The sequence below is a fragment of the Capra hircus genome, chromosome 7 (assembly GCF_001704415.2).
Source record: "Capra hircus breed San Clemente chromosome 7, ASM170441v1, whole genome shotgun sequence".
Classification (NCBI taxonomy): domain Eukaryota; kingdom Metazoa; phylum Chordata; class Mammalia; order Artiodactyla; family Bovidae; genus Capra; species Capra hircus.
Genome location: NC_030814.1, coordinates 29,871,393 through 29,897,740, shown reverse-complemented (window position 1 = coordinate 29,897,740; position 26,348 = coordinate 29,871,393). Strand labels below are relative to the sequence as shown.

The window sequence follows — 26,348 nt, the reverse complement described above, 5'->3', positions numbered from 1 at the left end:
ATCCTCAGGTCAGGAAGATTCCCTGGAGTAGGAAATGGCAACCCACTCCAGTATTCTTGCCTGGAAAATTCCATGGACAGAGAAGCTGGTGGGCTATAGTCCATGGGCCTGTAAAGAGTTGGACGTGACTGAGCTCTTTAAATCTACCAGTTTCTTAACTACAGCCACTCCCCAGTAACCGCTACTTTACTACATATATTTAGATTATGTCATAATTTTAACCAACAAAAGCTACCCCATGGTCTAACCATCAGAGAAGAGAGAAAACAGGCAAACCTTGGAAACTGCTCACCCAACCGCCTGTCCTCGAAGGGAGACTCTTTTGTTTCTATGCTTCTGCTTGCAAAAGGAACCAGTCTGACTAAATCAGGCAGTTGAGTTGTTCTGGGTTTGATAGAGATACCAAGGGAACATTTCATGCAAAGATGGGCTCGATAAAGGACAGGAATGGTATGGACCTAACAGAAGCAGAAGATATTAAGAAGAGGTGGCAAGAATACACAGAAGAACTGTACAAAAAACATCTTCATGACCCAGATAATTATGATGGTGTGATCACTCACCTAGAGCCAGATATCCTGGAATGTGAAGTCAAGTGGGCCTTAGAAAGCATCACTATGAACAAAGCTAGTGGAGGTGATGGAATTCCAGCTGAGCTATTTCAAATCCTGAAATATGATGCTGTGAAAGTGCTACACTCAATATGCCAGCAAATTTGGAAAACTCAGCAGTAGCCACAGGACTGGAAAAGGTCAGTTTTCATTCCAATCCCAAAGAAAGGCAATGCCAAAGAATGCTCAAACTACCGCACAATTACACTCATCTCACACGCAAGTAAAGTAATGCTCAAAATTTTCCAAGCCAGGCTTCAGCAATACGTGAACCGTGAACTTCCTGATATTCAAGCTGGTTTTAGAAAAGGCAAAGGAACCAGAGATCAAATTGCCCACATCCGCTGGATCATTGAAAAAGCAAGAGAGTTCCAGAAAAACATCTATTTCTGCTTTATTGACTATGCCAAAGCTTTTGACTGTGTGGGTCACAAGAAACTGTGGAAAATTCTGAAAGAGATGGGAATACCAGACCATCTCACCTGCCTCTTTAGAAATCTGTATGCAGGTCAGGAAGCAACAGTTCGAACTGGACATGGAACAACAGACTGCTTCCAAATAGGAAAAGGAGTGCATCAAGGCTGTATATTGTCACCCTGCTTATTTAACTTATATGCAGAGTACATCATGAGAAACGCTGGGCTGGAAGAAACACAAGCTGGAATCAAGATTGCCGGGAGAAATATCAATAACCTCAGATATGCAGATGACTCCACCCTTATGGCAGAAAGTGAAGAGGAACTGAAAAGCCTCTTGATGAAAGTGAAAGAGGAGAGTGAAAAAGTTGGCCTAAAGCTCAACATTCCGAAAATGAAGATCATGACATCTGGTCCCATCACTTCATTGGAAATAGATGGGGAAACAGTGGAAACAGTGTCAGATTTTATTTTGGGGGGCTCCAAAATCACTGCAGATGGTTATTGCAGCCGTGAAATTTTAAAAGACGCTTACTCCTTGGAAAGAAAGTTATGACCAACCTAGATAGGATATTCAAAAGCAGAGACATTACTTTGCCAACAAAGGTCCGTCTAGTCAAAGCTATGGTTTTTCCAGTGGTCATGTATGGATGTGAGAGTTGGACTGTGAAGAAAGCTGAGCACCAAAGAATTGACGCTTTTGAACTGTGGTGTTGGAGAAGACTCTTGAGAGTCCCTTGGACTGCAAGGAGATCCAACCAATCCATTCTGAAGGAGATCAGCCCTGGGATTTCTTTGGAAGGAATGATGCTAAAGCTGAAACTCCAGTACTTTGGCCACCTCATGCGAAGAGTTGACTCATTGGAAGAGACTCTGATGCTGGGAGGGATTGGGGGCAGGAGGAGAAGGGGACGACCGAGGATGAGATGGCTGGATGGCATCACAGACTCAATGGACGTGAGTCTGAGTGAACTCCGGGAGTTGGTGATGGACAGGGATGCCTGGTGTGCTGAGATTCATGGGGTGGCAGAGTCGGACACGACTGAGCGACTGAACTGAACTGATAGAATCTTCATAAAGGCTGGTCATTGCCCCTTTCTTCTTTATCCCTTGTTGGGATCACATAATGTAGTAAGAATTTAGAAAATTTAATTCAAGTATTTAGTGTGAGAGTCTGTTTCCACTTTGTGAATTCAAGAGCTAATCAAAAAATTCTGAATTAAAGTTGAAGGGTGTGATCTCTTCACAGAGCCTATTGAGCTCTGTCCCTAAGCCGAGGTTTCTATAAGGTCTTTCATGGCTTTCCCAGGGCTTTCTCCTGGTGCACATCCTCTGCTAGACTATGACTATTTTATGGGTTTGTGTTTTGCCCTCAACTGTGCTGTTGGGGGAGAGGTTATTCATCATTTTTGTATGATACCTGGTCAGAACAGGCCCTTAACAAATGATGGATGAATGGTTGATGGATGACACAAAACCTCAGCAATTCTCTTAGATCAGTGGTTCCTAATGTGTGGCCCACAAACCCCTCAGTGTCCCTGAGATGCTTTTAGAAGGGAGATGAGATCAAAACCATTTGTGAAATTGCCCGTCTCACTGTGTTGACATTTGCACTGATGGCAGAAAAAAGAATGTTAGGTTCAGCCATTGATAGCTGGTGTGCTGTGCTTAGTCATTCAGTCGTGTCCGACTCTTTGTGACCTCATGGATGGTAGCCCACCAGGCTCTTCTTGCCCATGGGGCTTCTCCAGGCAAGAATACCGGAGTGGGTTGTCATGCCATCCTCCAGGGGATCTTCCCAACCCAGGAATCAAACCCAGGTCTCCCGCATTGCAGGTGGATTCTTTACTGTGTGAGCCACCAGGAAAGCCCCTAGCATGAATCAAATTCATGGCATCGACTATCAGTCATAATCTCCACTGCCCCACACGTGAAAACAAAAAGAACGCAGGAATATCATCGATGATTCAGCAATAGTCAGTCATTTCAGTAAATCTTGATCCTGAGTACATATCTTTTTAAGATTCCATGTGATGGAATTGAGGTAGAGTACAGCTCTGTTGTACTGAAGTTCAGGACTTGTTTTAAAGAAAAGCCCTTGATGCAAACTGAACCAGCCATTTTTTTTTCATGGAAAAAATATTTACTTGAAAGGACAACTGACAGCCCAGTTACTTAGTCTTGGGTAATTGGCAGATATTTTCTCAAAAATGAACAAAGCAAGCTTGTCACTTAAAGGAAAACAACTGACAGTATCTGCCACCAATGATAAAACCTGAGGTTTTACACGTAAAATCAGAATTTAACTAAACTTGAACCATCGTTGTGAGCTTGACAATTCCCAATACTTAAGGACTTTGATATCAGTGGTGATATTAATAAATGTTATTTTTTTTAATGTTACATACTGCAATGGGTCAACACTTAGAATATCTGCATAACTCAATGAATTATTGTTTTACAAATTACTAGTGCATGATATTATAAGGTCTTGCTTGGATAAGGAATCCATTCAAAGTGCAAGTCAAAGCAGGAAAATTTAATGTAATAAAAAGTGAAAATGGTGTGGCTTCAGATTCTATACTACAACTAACCGTTTAAGAAACTACCACCTACTCAATTAGTATGAGTACAGTATCAAGAAAGATGATCTACAATTATCTGAAAAGGATATTAAGTTATTCCTTCCTTTTATATATATCTGCATGCTGCCATATTTTCCTCATGTTTCCACTAAACATTTTACAACAGACTGAAGCAGAAACACAGTTGAGAATCCAGCTGTTTTCTATTAAGTCGGACATTAAAGAGACTGCAAAAGCATGAAACACTGCCACTCTTCTCACTAGATATATTTTGGAAAATGTAGTTATTTTTCATAAAATATTAATGCTAATGTGTAATGGGTTTGGCATTTTACAACAATATTTTTAAATGGCCCAGTTTTAAATTTTAATGTAGTAAATATTGATACACATAACCCAGATATACAAAATAACAACAAAAACCATTTGAGGTTCTAATTTTTAATACTGTAGAGTTCTAAGAACAAAATGTGTGAATGTCTCAAGGTGTTTCATGTGTTCAGCATTTGTGGATAAAAGGTTCATGCCATTTCTGCTTGATAGTTCTAGCATTGTTTCTTAAAGCTGTAAAATCTATGTCAGTCAGTCAGTCATTTCAGTCACTCAGTCGTGTCTGACTCTGAGACCCCATGAACTGAAGCACTCCAGGCCTCCCTGTTCATCACCAACTCCCAGAGTTTACTCAGACTCATGTCCATTAAGTCGGTGATGCCATCCAACCATCTCATCCTCTGTCGTCCCCTTCTTCTCCTGCCCTCAATCTTTCCCAGCATCAGGGTCTTTTCTTTTTTTTTTTTTTTTTTTGTCCTTTTTGAGAATTTAATTTTTTTTTAATTTTTAAATTTTTTTTTATTTTTTAAATTTTAAAATCTTTAATTCTTACATGCGTTCCCAAACATAAACCCCCCTCCCACCTCCCTCCCCACAACATCTCTCTGGGTCATCCCCATGCACCAGCCCCAAGCATGCTGCACCCTACGTCAGACATGGACTGGCGATTCAATTCTTACATGACAGTATACATGTTAGAATTCCCATTCTCCCAAATCATCCCACCCTCTCCCTCTCCCTCTGAGTCCAAAAGTCCATTATACACATCTGTGTCTTTTTTCCTGTCTTGCATACAGGGTCGTCATTGCCATCTTCCTAAATTCCATATATATGTGTTAGTATACTGTATTGGTGTTTTTCTTTCTGGCTTACTTCACTCTGTATAATTGGCTCCAGTTTCATCCATCTCATCAGAACTGATTCAAATGAATTCTTTTTAACAGCTGAGTAATACTCCATTGTGTATATGTACCACAGCTTTCTTATCCATTCATCTGCTGATGGACATCTAGGTTGTTTCCATGTCCTGGCTATTATAAGACAATCTCTTTAACAAGTGGTGCTGGGAAAACTGGTCAACCACTTGTAAAAGAATGAAACTAGATCACTTTCTAACACCGCACACAAAAATAAACTCAAAATGGATTAAAGATCTAAATGTAAGATCAGAAACTATAAAACTCCTAGAGGAGAACATAGGCAAAACACTCTCAGACATAAATCACAGCAGGATCCTCTGTGATCCACCTCCCAGAATTCTGGAAATAAAAGCAAAAATAAACAAATGGGATCTAATTAAAATTAAAAGCTTCTGCACAACAAAGGAAACTATAAGCAAGGTGAAAAGACAGCCTTCTGAATGGGAGAAAATAATAGCAAATGAAACAACTGACAAACAACTAATCTCAGAAATATACAAGCAACTTCTGCAGCTCAATTCCAGAAAAATAAATGACCCAATCAAAAAATGGGCCAAAGAACTAAATAGACATTTCTCCAAAGAAGACATACAGATGGCTAACAAACACATGAAAAGATGCTCAACATCACTCATTATTAGAGAAATGCAAATCAAAACCACAATGAGGTACCACTTCACACCAGTCAGAATGGCTGCGATCCAAAAATCTGCAAGCAATAAATGCTGGAGAGGGTGTGGAGAAAAGGGAACCCTCCTACACTGTTGGTGGGAATGCAAACTAGTACAGCCACTATGGAGAACAGTGTGGAGATTCCTTAAAAAATTGCAAATAGAACTACCTTATGACCCAGCAATCCCATTGCTGGGCATACACACTGAGGAAACCAGAATTGAAAGAGACACATGTACCCCAATGTTCATCGCAGCATCAGGGTCTTTTCAAATGAGTCAACTCTTCGCATCAGGTGGCCAAAGTATTGGAGTTTCAGCTTCAACATCAGTCCTTCCAATGAACACCCAGGACTGATCTTTAGGATGGACTGGTTGGATCTCCTTGCAGTCCAAGGGACTCTCAAAAGTCTTGTCTAACACCACAGTTCAAAAATCATCAATTTCTTCAGCACTCAGCATTCTTTACAGTCCAACTCTCACATCCATACATGACCACTGGAAAAACCATACCCTTGACTAGACGAACCTTTGTTGACAAAGTAATGTCTCTGCTTTTTAATATGCTGTCTAGGTTGGTCATAACTTTCTTTCCAAGGAGAAAGTGTCTTTTAATTTCATGGCTGCAGTCACCATCTGCAGTGATTTTGGAGCCCAAAAACGTAAAGTCTCTCACTGTTTCCACTGTTTCTCCATTTATTTGCCATGAAGTGATGGGACTAGATGCCATGATCTTTGTTTTCTGAATGTTGAGTTTTAAACCAGCTTTTTCACTCTCCTCTTTCACTTTCATCAAGAAGCTCTTTAGTTCTTCTTCACTTTCTGTCATAAGGGTGGTGTCGTCTGCATATCTGAGGTTTTGATATTTCTCCCAGCAATCTTGATTCCAGCTTGTGCTTCTTCCAGCCCAGCGTTTCTCATGATGTCCTCGGCATAGAAGTTAAATAAGCAGGGTGACAATATACAGCCTTGACGTACTCCTTTCACAATTTGGAACCAGTGTGTTGTTCCATATCCAGTTCTAACTGTTGCTTCCTGACCTGCATATAGGTTTCTCAAGGGGCAGGTGAGGTGGTCTGGTATTCCCATCTCTTGAAGAATTTTCCAGTTTATTGTGATCCACACAGTCAAAGGCTTTGGCATAGTCAATAAAGCAGAAATAGATGTTTTTCTGGAACTCTGTTGCTCTTTTGATGATCCAGTGGATGTTGGCAATTTGATCTCTGATTCCTCTGCCTTTTCTAAAACCAGCTTGAACATCTGGAAGTTCACGGTTCATGTACTGTTGAAGCCTGGCTTGGAGAATTTTGAGTATTACTTTGCTAGCGTGTATTAGTATTGCTTTGCTAGATGAGTACAATTGTGCGGCAGTTTGAGCATTCTTTGGCACTGCCTTTCTTTGTGACTGCAATGAAAACTGACCTTTTCCAGTCCTGTGGCCACTGCTGAGTTTTCCAAATTTGCTGGCATATTGAGTGCAACACTTTCACAGCATCACCTTTTAGGATTTGAAATAGCTCAACTGGAATTCCATCACCTCCACTTGCTTTGTTCATAGTGATGCTTCCTAAGGCCCGCTTGACTTCACTTTCCAGGATATCTGGCTCTAGGTGAGTGATCACACCATTGTGATTATCTTATGAAGATCTTTTTTGTATAGTTCTTCTGTGTATTCTTGCCACCTCTTCTTAATATCTTCTGTTTTTGTTAGGTCCATACCATTTCTGTCCTTTATGGAGCCCATCTTTGCATGAAATTTTCCCTTGGTATCTCTAATTTAAATGTATTTTGTGTCTAAACATATTCAATCCTTGAAAAATAGTTTTATTAGTCTTTATTTTTTTATTTCTTGGCCGCACCACTCAGTTGTGGAATCTTAGCTCCCCAGCCAGGGATTGAACTCTGCCATTGGCAGTGAGAGCTCAAAGTCCTAATCACCAGACAATCAGGGAATTCCCTATTAGCCTTTAAATTGAAATATATATACACAAGCAATTTTAAGATTCAAACAGTACAGAAGTATGTTGAAGTTGTTTTTTAGTTAAAGGGTGTATAAAATAATGACCCATTTGTAACATTGTAGGGGAAAGAGAATAATTATAACCTTTGTCTTACCAACTTATCAAATGTTTTCTAGTTTTTAAAATTCCCTTATCCTTATATTTATGATAAGCAGTAAAAATGTGGTGTGTAATATACGCCAGGCATTGTACTAAAGAACCTCTGTGACATGCTATGATCACTGATAAAGATATTGTCTCCTGATACACTCTTTAAAGCTGAAGCCTTAGGTGTCAAAGCTGCCTTATAACTCTCTTGGCATGAACCATGAAGTCCTTGTTTTGATAATGATTATCTTCTTTCTGGACCATATTTTCCATTTTGATCCAACTGATACTGCTTTAGGTACTGTCTTGTTCTGAAACATTTTGGATGTATTAATAGGATCCCACTCAAATTAACTCAAATAACTGAGGCTAGGGAAGAACTTACCATAAGAGAAATATCCAGAAAATTCAGAGAAACGTTGAACACCTAGGTGGCAGGAAGGGCAAAAACTAAGACCACTGTCCTAAGCAACTAAGACAAGGTCCTCAGCAGTGGGAGGTCACAAACTCCAGTGTGCCACAAGACAAACTCAGATTACTGAGAGAAAACTCCCACTGGTTCATCCCAGTTTGTGCCTTTGTTCCTTTGGGTCACTTGTCCATCTTTCATCCAGTTTACTGTCTGGGAGTAAGGGAACCAATGGGATGATATGATGCCTTAGGCTGCCCCTTCTAACAGAAGGGCAGAAACAGCCAAGAATGTACCTGGTGGTGTACTCCCATCTCTTCACTCTTGAGAATTCTGATGCCTCAATGCTCCATTTGTGTGCAACTGGGATAACCTACATTTACCACTGGCTAAGAGGAGAGTGAAAAAGTTGGCTTAAAGCTCAACATTCAAAAAACTAAGATCACAGCAACTGGTCCCATCACTTCATGGGAAATAATGGGGAAACAGTGGAAACAGTGTCAGACTTTTAGGGGGCTCCAAAATCACTGCAGATGGTGACTGCAGCCATGAAATTAAAAGACACTTACTCCTTGGAAGAAAAGTTATGACCAACTAGATAGCATATTCAAAAGCAGAGACATTACTTTGCCAACAAAGGTCCATCTAATCAAGGCTATGGTTTTTCCAGTGGTCATGTTTGGATGCGAGAGTTGGACTGTGAAGAAAGCTGGGTGCTGAAGAATTGATGCTTTTGAACTGTTTGGAGAAGACTCGAGAGTCCCTTGGACTGCAAGGAGATCCAACCAGTCCATTCTGAAGGAGATGAGCCCTGGGTGTTCTTTGGAAGGAATGATGCTAAAGCTGAAACTCCAGTACTTTGGCCACCTCATGCAAAGAGTTGCCTCATTGGAAAAGACTCTGATGCTGGGAGGGATTGGCAGGAGGAAAAGGGGATGACAGAGGATGAGATGGCTGGATGGCATTACCGACTCAATGGATGTCAGTTTGAGTGAACTCCAGGAGATGGTGATGGACAGGGAGGCCTGGCGTGCTGCAATTCGTGGGGTTGCAAAGAGTCAGACACGACTGAGTGAATGAACTGAACTGAAGTGAACTGATGATAATGCAAGGGGGTCCCCAGTGAGTTCCTCATATTCTACCCGTATTTATTCCAACCAGTGTCATGAAACCTTTTTCTCCTGTGAAGGAACCAGGAATGATCAGATGGTTATCAGTTTCCATTTTGGTGGACTGTGATTGAATCCCTTGGTGGAATTGTTCTTCCCTTGAATATCAGATTCCTCATATTTATAGGACCCAAAGCTGTAGGGATAATACAGAATTTTTTTTTAAAAGAAATTGAGAAGAGCCTTTTTGAAATGTGTTGCCTGACAATCAAAATTTATATTTATGCCACTAAAGCTAACATTGAATAAACACGAAAATAAAGCTAAGAAGTTGCATGGATGACTGAAATTCAAAAAAGGAATTTCAATCATTAGTTTTCATCTTGTCCCAATGAATCTAGAATTGTCAATAAGTAAAGCCTTTCTCAAAAAATCTTCAAGGTTGATAAGACTTTGGTGGTTAGTCAATCAAAGGAATCTCTTTTGTTAAATCTTTGAGTAACATCTATCCTCAGCCTATTTCCAAAAGTGACTGTCATCTTCCTAGGATAGGTAAAATATTTGAAATATTTTTGTAACTTCAATTTTCTGGCTTTAGTTGTTTTTCTTAATCTGGAGGATTTGGACCAAGTCAGTCATCAGTCCTTTCAGTATTAAGGTCAGCTGTCTAATCTCAATTGAGTCCCACAGGATGACTTTACAACCAGGCTCAAACAATGACCCTAAAATGTTCCTAGGATTGACAGAAGACTAAAAACTCCCCCAAATATGGCCAAAAAAGTTTTATACTATTAAATATTATTTTCATGTTGGGATAAGAGTGACAACAAAAGTTATTCTTTCTTAGTTTTCTATTTACTCAAAGAAAATGTATATGGCACAATTTCTTTTCAGATTATGTTAATTTTTATCATTAGTATGTGTACTAAATACTGAAAAGTAAAAAACAGCACTGATACTCAAAATGACATTTAAATCTTTATTGATATCATTTTGGTTATGAACTAATCAAACTACATATTCTTCCAAACTGTATTCTTACAACTTAAAGCCAAGAACTTTTCTCAGTATTAAAACTTCCAAAAAGGGTTGAGTTACCTATAAACATCAGGCACGATTCTAAGTTCTGAACCAAAAAATACTTTTAATGCAATTAATATTAATGTTTTTCAAAATATTAAATGGAAAACTTCCAGTTTCCATTTATTTTTCAAATAAAAGCCACAAGAAATTAATTACTATGTTATACAACTTGCTTATATCAAGTTATAAAGAAAAGCATCATGTCAATTGCTAGGACCTCAAATTAATACACTTTAATATTTTTAGGTTCTGTATAGTTTGATTTACTCTTTGTTGTAAAATTGCTAACTTGAAATAAGGACTCTGTATAGACACCATATTTTGAAATCATGTAGCTAATATATCCATAATATTTTATGATAGTAGCATCACATTCATTTATTTTGTTAGAAATTATTCACAGGTCCTAAATACTAGATGATTAGAATGTCACACTAAGGAAATTACCCTTATTATTCTAATTATATAAATATCTAATAATTATATCTCAGAAATAAAAAGATATTCTTTAATATTGACCAAATACTTAATACATTTTGTAATTAAATTTCTACTGGCTTTCTGTATTTTAGCTAACCTAATATAATCTAATAATCAGTTTTTCTTTTTTACAACAAAGCAAGCATTTAGTTTCTCTTGTGATAAATCCCAAACTTTTTTTTTTTTTGGTTATCTTTAGAAAGACAAGAATATAGTTTGATAAAAGAAAACAAGAAATGTTTTTAACAGTTGTATTATCTTGTCATTGGGAATCTACGACTAAGCTTCAAAAAACAATAACGGGGATGAAAAGATACAGAGAAAGAATTCCATAAAATAACATTAAAAAAAAAAGGGCAAAAACTCACTCGAGTAGTTTTGCCTGGAAAATTCCATGGACAGAGGAGTCTGGTGGGCTACAGCCCCTGGGATTGCAGAGTTGGACGTGACTAAGCATGTGCACACTGAACTGAACGGCACTGCACTAAGATATAGTAATAGGTAACCGAACTGCAAGTAGATAAAGCAGTGGATTAACACACTGGAGAAACACATATCAGAAACATTCATCAGATTCACAAACACCAAAAAGAAGAGAACATCAGCACACAAAGATGAAACTCATCAAACTACAAAAGGAAAAACAAATATTTTTAAAAAGGAACAAAGAAGAAACAAAAAATTACCTGGAAAACAAGGTTTACAAAGGCAATAAATACACACCTATCAGTAATGACCTTAAATGTCCATGGATTAAATGCTCCAATTGAAAGATGCAGAGTGGTTGATAGGATAAGAAAACAAGAGCTTTCAATATGCTGCCTACAAATGACCCGTCTGGGGGGAAGGACACACATAAATTTAAAGTAAGGGGATGGAAAAAAGATATTTCTTGCAAACGGAAATGACAAGAAATTGGAGGCAGCAATACTCATTTCAGAAAAAACAGACTTTAAAACAAATGTCATAAAGATACATAAAGGACATTATATGAGGATAAAAAAAAAATCTGGATCCACATTGAGTTTATGGACTAAAGAGTTAATATTATTCCAAAATGCCTTCATGTTTTAAAAAAATCAATACTCTATTACACTGTACATATGAAGGCTCATTGAACTATTCTACTTTTGTGTGATTGAAAATGTCCATAATATGAAATAAGAAAAAATGTTCTGTCAACAGCAAATGAACAGAAATGTTCCTTTGACTAATAATCCTATAAATTCAATACTGCAGAAGCTTAGTATCTGGAAGAAGTTTCAGTAAACTCTGTCACAATGTCAAGCAACAAACTAACGTTTTTGTTGTTATAATTTCTTTTCACTGCCTCTAATATTTTATGTATTTTAAATGTATTTTATTCTTGCTTTAGTCTTACTATATTTGCTCTTGGGAAATAGAATAAAAAGCAGAAAAGATCCTATTTAAAAAAAAGGCAAAGCAAAAAATAACACACAAACATTTGGCATAGATTATAACTAGCTTATAAAACTCAGATCTGCCATTTTGACACTGATTAAGCTGACAACACATATTAGCTGCCTTGTCTACTATTTGGTTGACCATTAAAAATATTAATTAGATTGTCACCTACCTGGAGTTAAGATTTTTCAGGAATTAGTTCATTCTTTCTTTGTAGCTTAGGCTTATTGATCATAGAACACTTTATAGCTGTTAATGTTTTCTTTTATGATGTTGGCATCATGGCAAATTACAATCTTGAAATGCTTTTTAAAAAATTACTGATTTGAACACAATGTTTCCTAGTAAAATTTTGGCAAAATTGAAAACTCTTAAGTTATCTCCAACATATGTAACCTTCTTTGTTTTGCTTATTTTTGTTTAAATTAAAAACTTGGACCACATAAAGTTTGTTTACTATGGAAGGTTTTTAAAAAAAATTGGTTTAATTTTATTTGAGAGAATCTCTTTTCAAAAATTATCTATTATTTGTATATCTACAGTGCATAGTATGATGGTACACAGTACATTTTGATAACCCCTAACTATTATGAACTATCCAATTAAAAGTTTTAAAAGGATGAACATTTGAATCTTCCAGTTCCGTATTTCTCTGATAAAATGTGAACAAAAATGTATTTTCTAGCCATGTCTTAAAAATTAACTAACTGCTTAATTTGTTCTGTTTGCAATGATTGTCTCCTTAACAGCATCTTTTTACTTTTGAATTCTTTGGGGAAAATAGGAACTGTTGGCATAAGCACTTTTTGACCACAAGAAAGAAGGCTGGAAATCTTGTTGCTGACATTGATATCTGATATGGGAGGGTGAGGGTTCACATTTAAGGGTGGCAGGAATCCTGGTCTGGTTTGTGAACTGTTGTGATCTAAAGGGAAAGCTCCTGAACCACGCCTTTCTAAAAGGGCATGAGTTCTCCTGCTCAGGGGACCTGGGGGGATATTCTCCAGCAATTCTTTGGACCCTGACAACAAGGAAGAAGATGGCGAGAGAATCTTTTTCTTTCCTATAAGTGCTTTGCCTTCGTCTGAAGCTGCAGGGGTAAGACCAGATGAGAGCTGGGAATCAGAGCTGTAGTGATTTGCTCCTGAGTTTCTTTTTTGAACTATACTTCTTAGGGTGGAAGCAAATATTGTCTGGTTAGAGTCTGGGTCCTGATCCACTGGGATGTCAATGCATTGCTGATTTCCTTCCGAAAAAAATGACTGATGATTTACTTCATCAAATGACATCTTTCTTGAGCTGGCCTGATCAAAGGCTCTTAGCAAATGCGCAGTGTCTTTTACATCAATACTTTGGTGCCTAGTAATGAATCGCTTGGAAAGTGCCAGCCGGTTGGCTTTGTAAGATAATTCTTCCTCTGGAGTAATATCCTGAAGCTCCTCTTGTAAGGAGGCCACTCTGTGCATTAATAAAGGAGGACTCCTGATCCAGTGAGGAGCCTGAGGGAGCTTGGGCCCATTAGCGGTTAGAGCAGGCTTCCTCACAGGGGAGCCTCGATCCCCAGTATCATCACTGCTTCCTGCAGGCTCCAGATCTTTAAAGCCAAAAAGTGTCGTTTCAGTTTCAGAAGAATGTGAAAGTGGTGATGAGGCTGTTTTTAAGTCTATTTCTGAAGGAGTGGCACAGGTGGCTGGAGTATGACACCCATCCATACCCCCAGGAGGCATATTTAAGTACTGTTTGGTGGTGTGCCTGCCAGAGGGTGATTTTGCTGTCGTTATGATAATGACCTCTTTCCCCTTTGCCTTGCAAGCACTAAGGAGAACTTTCAGGGTCTCTCTATCTTCTGAATTTATAGCATAAACCAGGGCCGAGGAACTAGAATGATCTTGCAAGCTGAGGTCAGCCCCGCTCTTTAGGAGCAACGAAACAACTTCAGGACCAGCTTTTTCTAAGCAAGCATGCATTAAGGCAGTTTTCCCAGATTTGTCCTGTATGTTGGGATCAGCATTGTTTTCTAATAGGTACTTAACCATTTTGGCTTTACTGACACTCTGGTGATCAACATGTTTGGTCTTACAAGCAATCATTAAAGGTGTTTCCCCACGGTCATTGCTCTCATTGATGTAGGCGCCGCCTTCCAACAAGAGTCTTGTAAGGCGAAGCCGGCTCTGATGGACCGCTTTAATTAGGGAATTTCCATCACTGGAAATTTCTACACATTCATCCATCTTCAAAAGTCAGAATCAATACCTGGTTATCAAAGAAGATGAAGAACAAAAGATTAGTTGGAATCAATGTCTCAATTTATATTCATGTTGTTATTCACAATTTCTGAAATATGTCTAGAGAAAGAAGACATAAATAAGACTCTTCTTTAATAAATACAGAGCAAAATAGTGAATTGCAAAATTTAAAAATAATTTTAGAATAGTAACAACCTTTAGGGCATTCAAACTAAAATTTACTTTAAAAATCTTCATTGAATATTTATGATATAACACTAGCCTGGTATTTCTCTAAATCCCACATTAACTAAATAATCATCATCTTATTTTCTACCTGGAAAAAACATTTTAAAAATAATATTAAAATGCAAATTTAAGCAAAAAAGCCAAATTTCTTAACTGCAACTGAATCAACTAAAATAGAGCATGTTTATGATAGCTTAATATAAAATACTTCTTAGCATTAAATTACTTAAACATGCTCTTCAATTAAATAGTATAATTAAGATCTAGATTTCCAATTTGAGAGGCATTTTGATGTTTCTTTTAAAGGATGAAAAATATCTGGACTACAAGATGTTAGAAGAATTGACGTGTCTGACACTGAGATAGGAATGATGAGCATGTGATTATGCATTTTTCTTGATTCCATTATTTAAATCATATACTGACTAGGTTACGGGATTAGCAATGTACTATTGGGTTAAATTTTGACAGCTGCTCCAAAGGAGTTTTCTAGGCTAAAACAAATGAAGACACGTAGACTTCATAAACATTTTATTGTTATCATTAAAACGGAAAATGATTTATGTTTAATTTATTTAAATCATTTAGATTCAAACTCACTCAGCAGATAATTTCATTAGGTGGTAAGAATTATATCTTTATCGAGAGCCAAGGAAATGTTAGTTTTACAACAGTCCTCGAAGCTAGGGATAAAAAGCAAATAAAAGTTTATGTAATATTTAAGTCTATTTCATTTAACTTGGTAGCTCTGATAAATTGAGAAGGATTATTTATTCTACTCATTTACTTTTAAGATTATCCAATGAATTTCTATTGGATAGTAAAACAGATAATAAATATGACTTCTCAAAAGAAAGAAGAGATGAAGAGAGCAGAAAGAAAGTGAAGAAAAAAGGGATCGACATGTACACAGAAATTAATTCAGTGATAAACAGCTATAAGCTCTTAATATTGTGATGGGCACTGAGCTATAACGGTACAGGGCCCAGCCCTGAGGAGCTTATACAGCTGTTTGGAACAAGCAGCTGGTTATGGGTTAAAATCATGAGAACACACAGACTTTAACAGTGTGAGGATGGAATGGGGGCTTCACAGAGACCAGCCATTTGAGCTAAGCCTTGATGATTGTGAAAGAGTTTGGCAGGCAGAAAAAGGCGGGACGGACAGGTAGAGACCACTCCTGTGCAAAGACCTGAAGACTTTAATTAGCACAGTTATTTATCACAGATCAGGCTTTATACCAAGACCATAATCAACTTTAGGAAAATACTTCAGCAGATGATTATGTTTAGGGTGATACAGCAGAACAAACACATCTAATTTTTAACCCTGCCTGAAACCCCCTGAAAGTAAAGATTTTTTTTTTTCCAGAAAGACGTAAACTCACAAAGATAGCAGGAAAAGGACAGAAGATGACAGCAACGTTTTGGAAGCCAGAAAGCAAGCGAGCCAGTGGTAACTGACTCAGCCAACCTGAAAAGGCTGTGTGCCTCAAGTCATCGGGGCAGAGTTGAGAGCTAACCCGCGTCCACTACAGGATCCTCCGAAGAGGCAGCAGTTGGAGGCTCTGGAACTACTAGTGAGCAAGTGGAGAGTATAGCCCTCCTAGAGGGTTAGGAGAAGGACTGTGAGAGGCAGTTAGATCCCTGGGACTTGCTACAAGAAGCGTGGTGGTCCTAGCTTGGACCACCAGCAGCAGCACTACCTGAAACTTGTCAAATGTGCAAAATCTCAGGCTCCGATCCCAGACCTACTGAATCAGAGCCTACGGTTCAACTAGATCCCCAGATGACTTGCATGCACAGTAAAGTTTGAGAAACACTTAGCTACTCCAAGCCACTCAGAGACAGAGGACTGTCATCTCCCACCTCAAAAGATGTCAAGTTTATTCTCCACACACGGTAAAACGGAGAATCTCTGGACTGCGAGACACTGGGTATATCTGAGGACAAGAAAACAGGAGAATAAGCGACTGTATGCTTCTTGTTTAGTCACTAAGTCATGTCCGACTCTTCTATGACCTCATGGAGTGTGGCCTGCCAGGCTTCTCTGTCCATGGGATTTCTCAGGCAGGAATACTGGAACAGGCTGCCATTTCCTTCTCCAAGGGATCTTCCCAATTCAGGTACTGAACCCTTGCAGACCCACATCTCCTGCACTGCAAACAGATTCTTTACCACTGCGCCACAACAACGATGGTATGCTTACTGACCATCAATATGAAAGGACTCACAGCATTGCTCCCCTACTCAGCTTTAAGAAGGACCACAGCTGTATCTTTATTCTTCAGAAGAAAACAGAATAGGCTTCTCTCAAGAATGTGACCTACCAAGGAGAAAATACCTCGAGTACTGATCACAGGGATTCCTCAGCATGCCACCCAAATCATCCCACAGGGTGATATAAACGTCACGCACACGCTCAAAGCTTCACATTAGCTTTTTAACCCAAGCCCTTTAATCATGAGCCTGCAAACAAAAATGTCTCTTACATTAAAGGTAGAGACCAGAACAAATAGAAAATGTAAGCTGGAGAAGTCCAGAAAACGAAAGCTTCCAAAACTCATTATCCTCAAAAGGATAAAAAGATATTGTAACCATGAAACAAGGATACCAGTCTATTAAAAAGAATATTCAGAGACCATAAAAAGCTCTCAAAAGATAAAAACATGATACAAACTGCAAAAGTCAATAGAAGGGTTGAATAATAACGTTGATAAAATCTCTAACACAGTCAAGCAAAAAGAATAGAAAGAAAAAAATGAGAAAATTAGAGGACTAGATCAGAAAATCCATGATCCAACTAACAGAAGTTCCTGCTAGAGAAAATCGTGGGGGTGGAGGAATGGGTGAGCAGGAGAGGAAATGATGAATAAGATCAAGACAATTTTCTAGATGTGAAGGACACAAGTTCTTGAATTTAAAGGGCCCAATTAGAACACAGCACAATGGATGAAGACAGACCCTGACCACAGCACATGGTTGTAAATTTCCAGAACACTGAGAACAGAGAAGATTCCACAAGTTTGGAGGCAAGTAAGGGGAGTGGAATGGATAACTCACCTCGTAGAGGATCAAGAACTACAATGGATCCAGATATATCAACAACAATAATGAGAGACAACAGAGGGATATCTTTTTTTTTTTTAATGTGAAGGATAAATGATTCCCAGGTTAGAATTCTCTACTAGCTAAACCATTAGTCAATAATTAGGAATCACTTTCAATTGAATCCCAATTCACTTTCAAGAATCTACTGAAGAATACGATCTATCAAGATGAAATGGTGGAACAAGAAGGAAGAAACGAGATCTGGAGATCATCAGAGGAGAAGCAACAAAGATCCCCAGGAAGATGGTGAGATGCCAGGATAATGAATGTGGACAGGCATCCTCTCTGAGATCATACTGCCATTTTACCATCTTGTTAACTTAGGACCAAATGCCCAGGTGAGCCTGACCTCAGTTCTTTACCCAGCTTGCTTTCGCCTCACCATATCTCTGCTCTCCCCTCCATGCTCTGCTTTCTGGGGCAACCAATGACGCTCATTTCAGCCCTGCTCAAATGTTCTGCTTTGCCCTGCTCTGAGATCTGAGGATAAGTCATGGTGTGTGTGTGTTTATGTGTGTGTGTGTGTTAGTTGCTCAGTCATGCCCAACTCTTTGAGACCCTATGGACTATAGCCTGCCAGGCTCCCCTGTCCATGGGATTCTCCAAGCAAGAATACTGGACTGGGTAGCCATGCCCTTCTCTAGGGGATCTTCCTGACCCAGGGATCAAACCTGGGTCTCCTGGACCACAGGCAGATTCTTTACTGTGTGAGCCACCAGAAAGCCATGAACTTAGGAGAAGAAAGACTCAAAACCCGCTGCCTGTGGATATCCAGTATCTGGTCGACACTGTCGCCTGCCAGAGGCCTTGTCATGGTAAACCCATGTTTCCCAGGATTCACTCATGACCTTGCCCAGAAGGGCTCTCGTAAACACTCAGGGATGCTGAGCTGAACTGAGATCCAGAGACTGTTCAACTTATCTTCTCCTGAGAACTTTTTGCCATATTTTGGCAATACTGATCTTCCTTTATTCAACTAATTTGTGCTTGCTACCTAGTTTACCAAAAAAATAGTCTACTTAAGGATTATATACAAGTGGGAAACTGGGGAAAAAGAATCAAAGGGAATGATCTACATAATAGTTAAGACCAAGTGACCTCTTGGTGGGAATCAGGAGAATAATGCACTTTGGGAGGGACACGGAGAGGTTTTTAAGATTCACGTGATGTTCTGTCTCTCAACCTGGATGGTGTGTATATAGGTGTCCATTTTATTTTTATTCTACAAATAGTATATACTTCATATACTCCTCTATATGATACTACTATTCTCTATTGTAAAATGAGACATGTATACAAAAAAGAACATAATATTTATGTAAGAATGTCTCATAATTAAAATTTATAAAGGGCCATATTAGGTTTCAGTTTTCATAACATAAATCACTTTTTTTGGTGTTTTCAATAGTATTTACACCTAGACTTTCAAGGTATTTCAGCTAGTCAGCTCCTATAAACAGTATTCAAAAGGATATACTTATTCATTTCCACTTCAGTTTCATTAATGATGTTAAGCAAAGAACAACCACTCAATATATGTATCTATAAATACAATGAAAGTAATACATAAAATACATTATTTTTGTCCTCTGTGCAACCTTCTAAAAAAGCTATTCCAGAGCCAGACGTACCTGCAACCTAGGAATTTATGGTTGGCTGACAGATTGGGGCCCAATTCAGAGGTCTATTCAGAATGTGAAACATCTGAAAAGAGCTCACATGAGACAGTGATCACAAAAATACCTTCTTTTAGCATTTTTCATGTATTTAAATGGATTTAATAAAGCAAAGCGATTTATAGAAATGAGCTGGAACATAATATAAAATATAAAAACTACTCTGTAACTGCCATTCAAGAAGAGGTAATAGTATCAATCATGTAAAAACACCTCTGATCAAAAGTAGCATTTGAGAGAGATATTCAAATGAGAACCAGTTGCCAGATACCAGATTTCAGTATTAAATATAGTTTCTAGTATTGGAGCCAAACCTCTTTCTTTTTTTTTTTTTAAAGTTTTAAAAGAATCTTTTGGAACAACATCCAATTTTTTCACCTAGCCTCATGTACAGACCTTTCTTCACAGTGCTAAACCTGGCCACTTCCTGCCATAACTTTCTCTCCCACAGGGAAAGTTTCCCTCTCAATGGGAGAAGAAGGGGAGCTGGCTGGGATGTCTAAGCCAGGCAGTGGTTCCGCCGTGGTCCTGTGAAAAGAGAAGATGCTGTGGGCTCCAGGGCTGGAAGTGGCACCACTAGCTGGCGGCAGCTAGCAAGGATGGCTATCATGCAGCTGTAGGCAGATCCCGCCCCTGAGTACTGCTGGCTGTCAAAACAACAAGGCCTAACTTGCTCATTATAAAGACTTCTAAGCTACTGGATCATCGAAAAAGCAAGAAAGTTCGAGAAAAACATCTATTTCTGCTTTATTGACTATGCCAAAGCCTTTGACTGTGTGGATCACAATAAACTGTGGAAAATTCTGAAAAAGATGGGAATACCAGACCACCTGAACTGCCTCTTGAGAAACCTATATGCAGGTCAGGAAGCAACAGTTAGAACTGGACATGGAACAACAGACTGGTTCCAAATAGGAAAAGGAGTACGTCAAGGCTGTATATTGTCACCCTGCTTATTTAACTTATATGCAGAGTACATCATGAGAAACGCTGGGCTGGAAGAAGCACAAGCTGGAATCAAGATTGCTGGGAGAAATATCAATAACGTCAGATATGCAGACGACACCACCCTTATGGCAGAAAGTGAAGAGGAACTCAAAAGCCTCTTGATGAAGGTGAAAGAGGAGAGTGAAAAAGTTGGCTTGAAGCTCAACATTCAGAAAACGAAGATCATGGCATCTGGTCCCATCACTTCATGGCAAATAGATGGGGAAACAGCGGAAACAGTATCAGACTTTATTTTTTGGGGCTCCAAAATCACTGCAGACGGTGACTGCAGCCGTGAAATTAAAAGACGCTTACTCCTTGGAAGAAAAGTTATGACCAACCTAGACAGCATATTCAAAAGCAGAGACATTACTTTGCCAACTAAGGTCCGTCTAGTTAAGGCTATGGTTTTTCCAGTGGTCATGGACAGATGTGAGAGTTGGACTATAAAGAAAGCTGAGTGCCGAAGAATTGATGCTTTTGAACTGTGGTGTTGGAGAAGACTCTTGAGAGTCCCTTGGACTGCAAGAAGATCCAACCAGTCCATTCTAAAGGAGATAGGCCCTGGGGGTTCTTTGGAAGGAATGATGCTAAAGCTGAAACTCCAGTACTTTGGCCACCTCATGCAAAGAGTTGACTCATTGGAAAAGACTCTGATGCTGGGAGGGATTGGGGGCAGGACTGTAGCCCCCAGAGGAGCTGTCCACAGGGATTCTCCAGGCAAGAATACTGGAGTAGTTTGCCATTTCCTTCTCCAGGGGATCTTCCCAACCCAAGGATCTAACCCGGGTCTCCTGTATTGCAGGCAGATTCTTTACCAACTAAGCCACTGGGGAAGCCCACCATGTCTCTAACTCACAGGCTATTTAAATAACATTAAAAATTTGAAATGTTGTTTTTCTAGAATCTATAAATAATGTTTGCAAACATAAATGGAACCTAATAAGTGAACTATGGAATAAGATACCCCTTTAAGGGCATTTTCCTTATAATTTCCAAATGCAATAATTTCAGCATTAAAGATATGAGTAACATAAGGTATTAATTATTAAACAGCTGGATAAATTGCTTTTATTTTAAAATTAAATTATCTTTAACAAGGCTCATGATTCATCATGGCATATTTACTCTACTCTTTAACAGCCTCGCTCAATCTTCTCCAGGGGATCTTCCCAACCCAGTGATCGAACCCAGGTCTCCTGCATTGCAGGCATATTCTCCACCATCTGAGTCACAAGGATGGTCTCCATCTCCCAAGGCCCTTCTAAAATTACCGTTTATTTTGTTTTAAAGATATCTATTCTGAAGAACAAAGAAAACTGAAAGAGGGTAATATCAGATGATCAATTTCAAACATGCTGAGGAGGCAGAGGTGGGGGTGGCATGGTTAACTGCATTAACATAGTAGAAGCTACATTGTAAAGCCCCCCAGGGAGATGGCCCCAGCGAGAAGGGAGCCAGTTTGCCAGCAGGACCCCGGAAGCTTAGGACATGGAGGTTCCAAATGACACAGAAATTGGCAATGAGGCACAGGGCTGAACATGACAGGATGGTTGGATAGAACAACTGGACCCTCAGAACTTTACACCACCCCAAGTAGACAACCACTCTCCTAAGCAAGAAGTGAAGAGTTGTTCTCTAAACAGATTGATTAGGAAGGCTTCAGCCTTGGAAGCCACGTGCTGAAAACGGAAGAAACTCAGAGTCTACAGGCTACATGGTGCAATTCCCAGCTCGCTGCCCTGACACCAGGGTACTGGGAGGTAGGAAAAAGAAGTAAAAGGCGTTGGATCTCAGAATTATGAGCCCTATTAAAAAATCTCTATAGATAAATGAAGCAATTCAAATCATAACCACATTCGCCCCTCCAGACACCCACTCTAAATGGAAATAGAAAGTTACCTGAAAATGTTATTCAAAATTTCATACTGCACTTATGTCTTTTCTCTCCTTGGATGCGTTTTCTGTCAGCCAGCTGTCAGTTCCTGCTAAAGGAAATCAAAGCTATTCAGAGCTACATAAATACCAATAATTTGTTCCACACATCTCTCCCATTTGGAGTCTAGTTTTTTAATTCCCTGTTAAGGAAGACATCCCCACAGTGTTTGTGCAGTTAATCATGTTTCACTGATTATAAATCTGTTAAGTGTTAGGAGTGGATTCTACGCAGGGCAATCCTGTGTGTGTGCATTTTCGCACACACACACACGCACTCACGCACATAGGACTCAGCTTGCCCTGCAAGGACTGTTGAGCTCTGGCATTTACCTGGTCTGCCCCATTCTGTGCTGAGGTCTGCCCCATTGATGTGGCTGAGGGGGGAAAGGTCAGAGAACTCCCAGAGTCACTTCTCTTACCCTCCTGCTCACCAGGACTTAATAGAGTTCCCATGTTCCTTCTCTTATGTCTCCTTGTATCTTAGATACCGGCTTCCCCCACTTTATCCCCACTTTAGGAATGGGCAAACAGAGGAAAGTAGAGTTCTGTTTTGAGTACCTTATTTGTGTGGTATCTACGGACTTCCCTAGTGGCTCAGCAGTACAGAATCCTCCTGTAATGCAGGAGACGCGGGGTGGGGGTTCAATCCCTGAGTCAGGAAGATCCGCTGGAGGAGGGCATGGCAACTCACTCCAGTGTTCTTCCCTGGAGAATCCCCACGGACAGAGGAACCTGGCAGGTTATGGACCATAGGGTCGTAAAGAGTCGGACATGACCAAAGTGACTGAGCACGCACAACCTTCATTGCCACCGGGGCCAAGGTGCTTTAGAAGTCATCATGGAGATAACAGGCTTCGTCTTCCCTGCGGCATTTTTCTCCCCAAGCCACCCCTAGTTTTCCTGTCATTCAGGAAGAAATTTTACTTTCCTTTGAGCCTCTTAGTCCACCTCCAAACAGGATCTATGCTTCCTCCCAAAAAGTTATTAATATTTATCTGGCCATGGTGAGGAAGGGCAGCAAGGGGCGGGGGCAGGGCAGGGGGTTGGAAATTAACAAATGGGTTTCAAGCAGGAAACTCAGTCCCTCATCTTTGCCCCAGGTTACCCTGTCTTTGTGCTGCGTGCAGGGGACCAGAGCATGCTCAGAGGGGGCAGCAGGCAGTGTGTCAAAGCCTAGGGCTCTGTCTCCTCCCAAGTTACCAGCCCTGGAGAAGCTGTTCCTCCGAGCCTCTGTTTCCCCATTTCTAAAGTGGGGATAATATTTACTGACAATGACTGTGAGGATTTTATAAGATCCTTATATATTTCCCACTTAGGAATTCAGTCATGACAGTTTCTTAACATGCATCACTAAATGTGAATGCTCTGGGCTAGGGGGTCTGAGAATGGGAGCTAAGGTGCCTATAACCAACAGGTCCTCCACCTACTATGGGCCTAACATGGAGAGCTTGCTAATTAGATGCAAGGCTCCACTCCCCATAGGGGGTGCTTCTTGTATACACTTGGAAAAAATCTGCGACAAGCTCGTCCCCCAGTCCCACTTCCTATTGCTATCAGTCCCTGCCAGAGGCTCCCCACCAGGCTGTCTCCATCATTCTACCTCCAGGGCATCTGAGGCTTAACTCTGCTGCAGGAGCGAAGGGCAGAGACAACTGCCCTGCCTCAGAGTGGGCAAAGAGAGCCCACAGGTCTAGAGAAGAGTACAGCCTTGAGTTACAGCAGCCGAGGTACTGGAGGTCTCCTGCCCTACCCTTCCCAGACAGGTCTGAGAAAGTCCAGACTTGCAGTGGGCGGCCCAGGCCAGGATGTGGAGGCCAGCTGCACCTGGAATGAGGCAAGCCTGCCTGCCACCAGCAAAATATGTGTCTCCTTCCCTATGAAAGGGAAGGGACAAAGCTAGAACAAAAGATGCCACTGAGATTGTCCCAGGGAACGTCATGACTTGCCAGGTAAAGTGTTCTCTGGCACCAGGCTCCTAAGAAATATTTAGAAACGACCCAAGCTGGTAAGGTTTGCTGTCTTTCCCACGCGTACCCTCAAAGGGCTGGTTACTTCTACTTGCTGCAGGCGACCCCAGGTCTCTGGTGCTGGGCCCTGGGGAAGCTGCACCCCCACACCCCTCTGCAGAACCCTCACCCCCGCCAACCCCGCCTTCCCAGCACACACACATAAAGACATGCACACCTATACCTCCGAGTCTCAGGGAACCAAGGTGATGGGATTTCCAGGCTGCCGAGGATTCTGGCGGCGTCTTCACAGTCCTCGCGGCCTCCGGAACGGAGTTGTTGCCTCAGTTTTTCCCGAGAGCGGGGAGGGAGCGAGCCCGAGGAGCTGTCGGAGAAGGGCACAGGAAGGTGACTGGGGCGACAGCGTCGGGACACCGATGGGGGCGGGGCGCGCGTTTCGTCGCCTCTGCTCCGAGCCAGGGCGCAGCTGGCAGGCTGAGGCGATGGCCATCCACGAGAAGGGGTTCTGACCAGAGCCGCTGCGGAGCTGTCCCCGCACCGCGCGCCCGGGGGACACGGCCCTCCTTCTGGGAAATAGCACGCCTGAGAGGAGAAGCCACTGCCCCTCTGCTGGGGACAGGCGCACCTCTGGACCCCGGTTCTCCGACAAGGGGCCTGGGGTCCCGGTGCCAAAGCTGTATGGCCCCAACAGGCTCGGGGGGCCCGGCTGCCGGCCCCTGTGCGACTCGCATTTGTGAAGACAGCGACTGCAAACGGCTCCGCAGCCCCAGCTAACCCGCGCCCCGCGCCCGGCCCGCACCTCCCACAGCCAGGCGGCCGCAGGCACCTGCGGAGACGCGCCCAAGTCTGCCCCTCCGACCCGCGCGCTCTGGCAGTCGAGCGCGCGCCGTTCCCGCTGCGGCGCCGACCCGCGCCCGCGAGGCCCCTGCCCGAATCCTCTCAGATATCCTGCGGCCGCCGGCTGCCCTCGTCACTTCCCCAGGGCTGCAAGGCCGAGAAGGACGCGAAACTCGCTCGCCCGCGGGGTCCGAGCCCGCGCCGCCGCAGAGCCCCCGCCAAGGACGGGCGGGGACTGCGGGAGGCGCGAGTGTGGGTTTGGCGAGTGCGGGTTCCGCGGAGCGCGCCTGGCTCGGCGGGGCAGAGTCTGTGGAAAGGACCCTGCGCTCCGGCGGCCCTCGGTGGGCGCCAGGGCTCCGCAGTGTCAGGGCGCGGGAGATGCCGGCTCCCAGGGCCCAAGTATACCCGGCGGGGCGCACGGAGGCCCTGGGCCCGGGCTGCGCGCTCCGCGCCCTCCTCCCGGCAGCCGACACGCAAACCAAAGTTTTCCTAAGTGCAGCCCGCACAGCCGGCGCCGCACACTGACCTGCGACGCGCTGTCGAGTCGGCGGGGCGCCTCCCGCCTTCCCGGTTCCGCTCCGACCCTTCGCGCCGGTGGACCCAGGGCGCCGTCCGGGCTGGGATGTTGTCTCCGCTGGCTGCACCGCCGCTCGAGTCGCAGATCCCGGTAGGTGCAGCTCTGTCCCCGACCCCGCTCGGCGTAGAGATGCGGGCAGCGGACCCGGAGCTGCGAAGCGTCGGGGCGGGGGCCGGGAGGCGCGCACCTCGCCCGAAGCCCGGGCTGCGCCTCGTTTCCGCTGGGAGTGACGCGCGGGTTCTGGGCTGTGCTGCAGGTGGGGGCGGCGGGGCCAAAGTCTGTTCCGGCCCCGGGGGCCGAAGTGTGGCCTGTGAAGCCCCGCCTTTTGTCCCCTCGAGTATCCTCCACCCGATATCCTCACACCCCAACCCGGCCACCGCGCTTTGGCTACAGCGATCTTTGGCTCAGAGCAGGGGAGGCAGGGTTTTTTCCACTGCAGGGCGCCGGTCACCCCGACATAACTGCTCTTGGTTCCCCCTGTCCATATCTGCATTCCTCCTTCTAGTTCGTATCCACACGGCTGGTCCACGCGTCCGTCCCCCACGGGTCTCTCGTCCCCTTTCCCGTCCCTGTCCCCTGTTTTGGTAAAGCCAGAATCTCACTTCAGATTGAGGCATTCGTGGGAGCAGCTGTTC

General features: G+C 42.1%; 1 protein-coding gene across 2 annotated transcripts; it reads right to left on the bottom strand.

Annotated features, from left to right (window-relative positions):
• On the bottom strand, positions 10,126-25,862 carry ANKRD34B (ankyrin repeat domain 34B). Of its 2 annotated transcripts, XM_005683381.3 has the most exons (4): positions 25,663-25,862; positions 24,523-24,663; positions 22,297-22,382; positions 10,126-14,400 (listed from the first exon to the last, which is right to left on the bottom strand). In XM_005683381.3, exon 4 carries the CDS (start codon positions 14,376-14,378, stop codon positions 12,840-12,842), a length of 1,539 nt encoding a protein of 512 aa, XP_005683438.1. In that variant the 5' UTR covers positions 14,379-14,400; positions 22,297-22,382; positions 24,523-24,663; positions 25,663-25,862; the 3' UTR covers positions 10,126-12,839. The 2 variants fall into 2 exon arrangements, with proteins under 2 accessions (XP_005683438.1, XP_017905554.1); XM_018050065.1 differs by lacking the exon at positions 25,663-25,862 and having other exon boundaries at positions 10,358-14,400; positions 22,297-22,379; positions 24,523-24,588.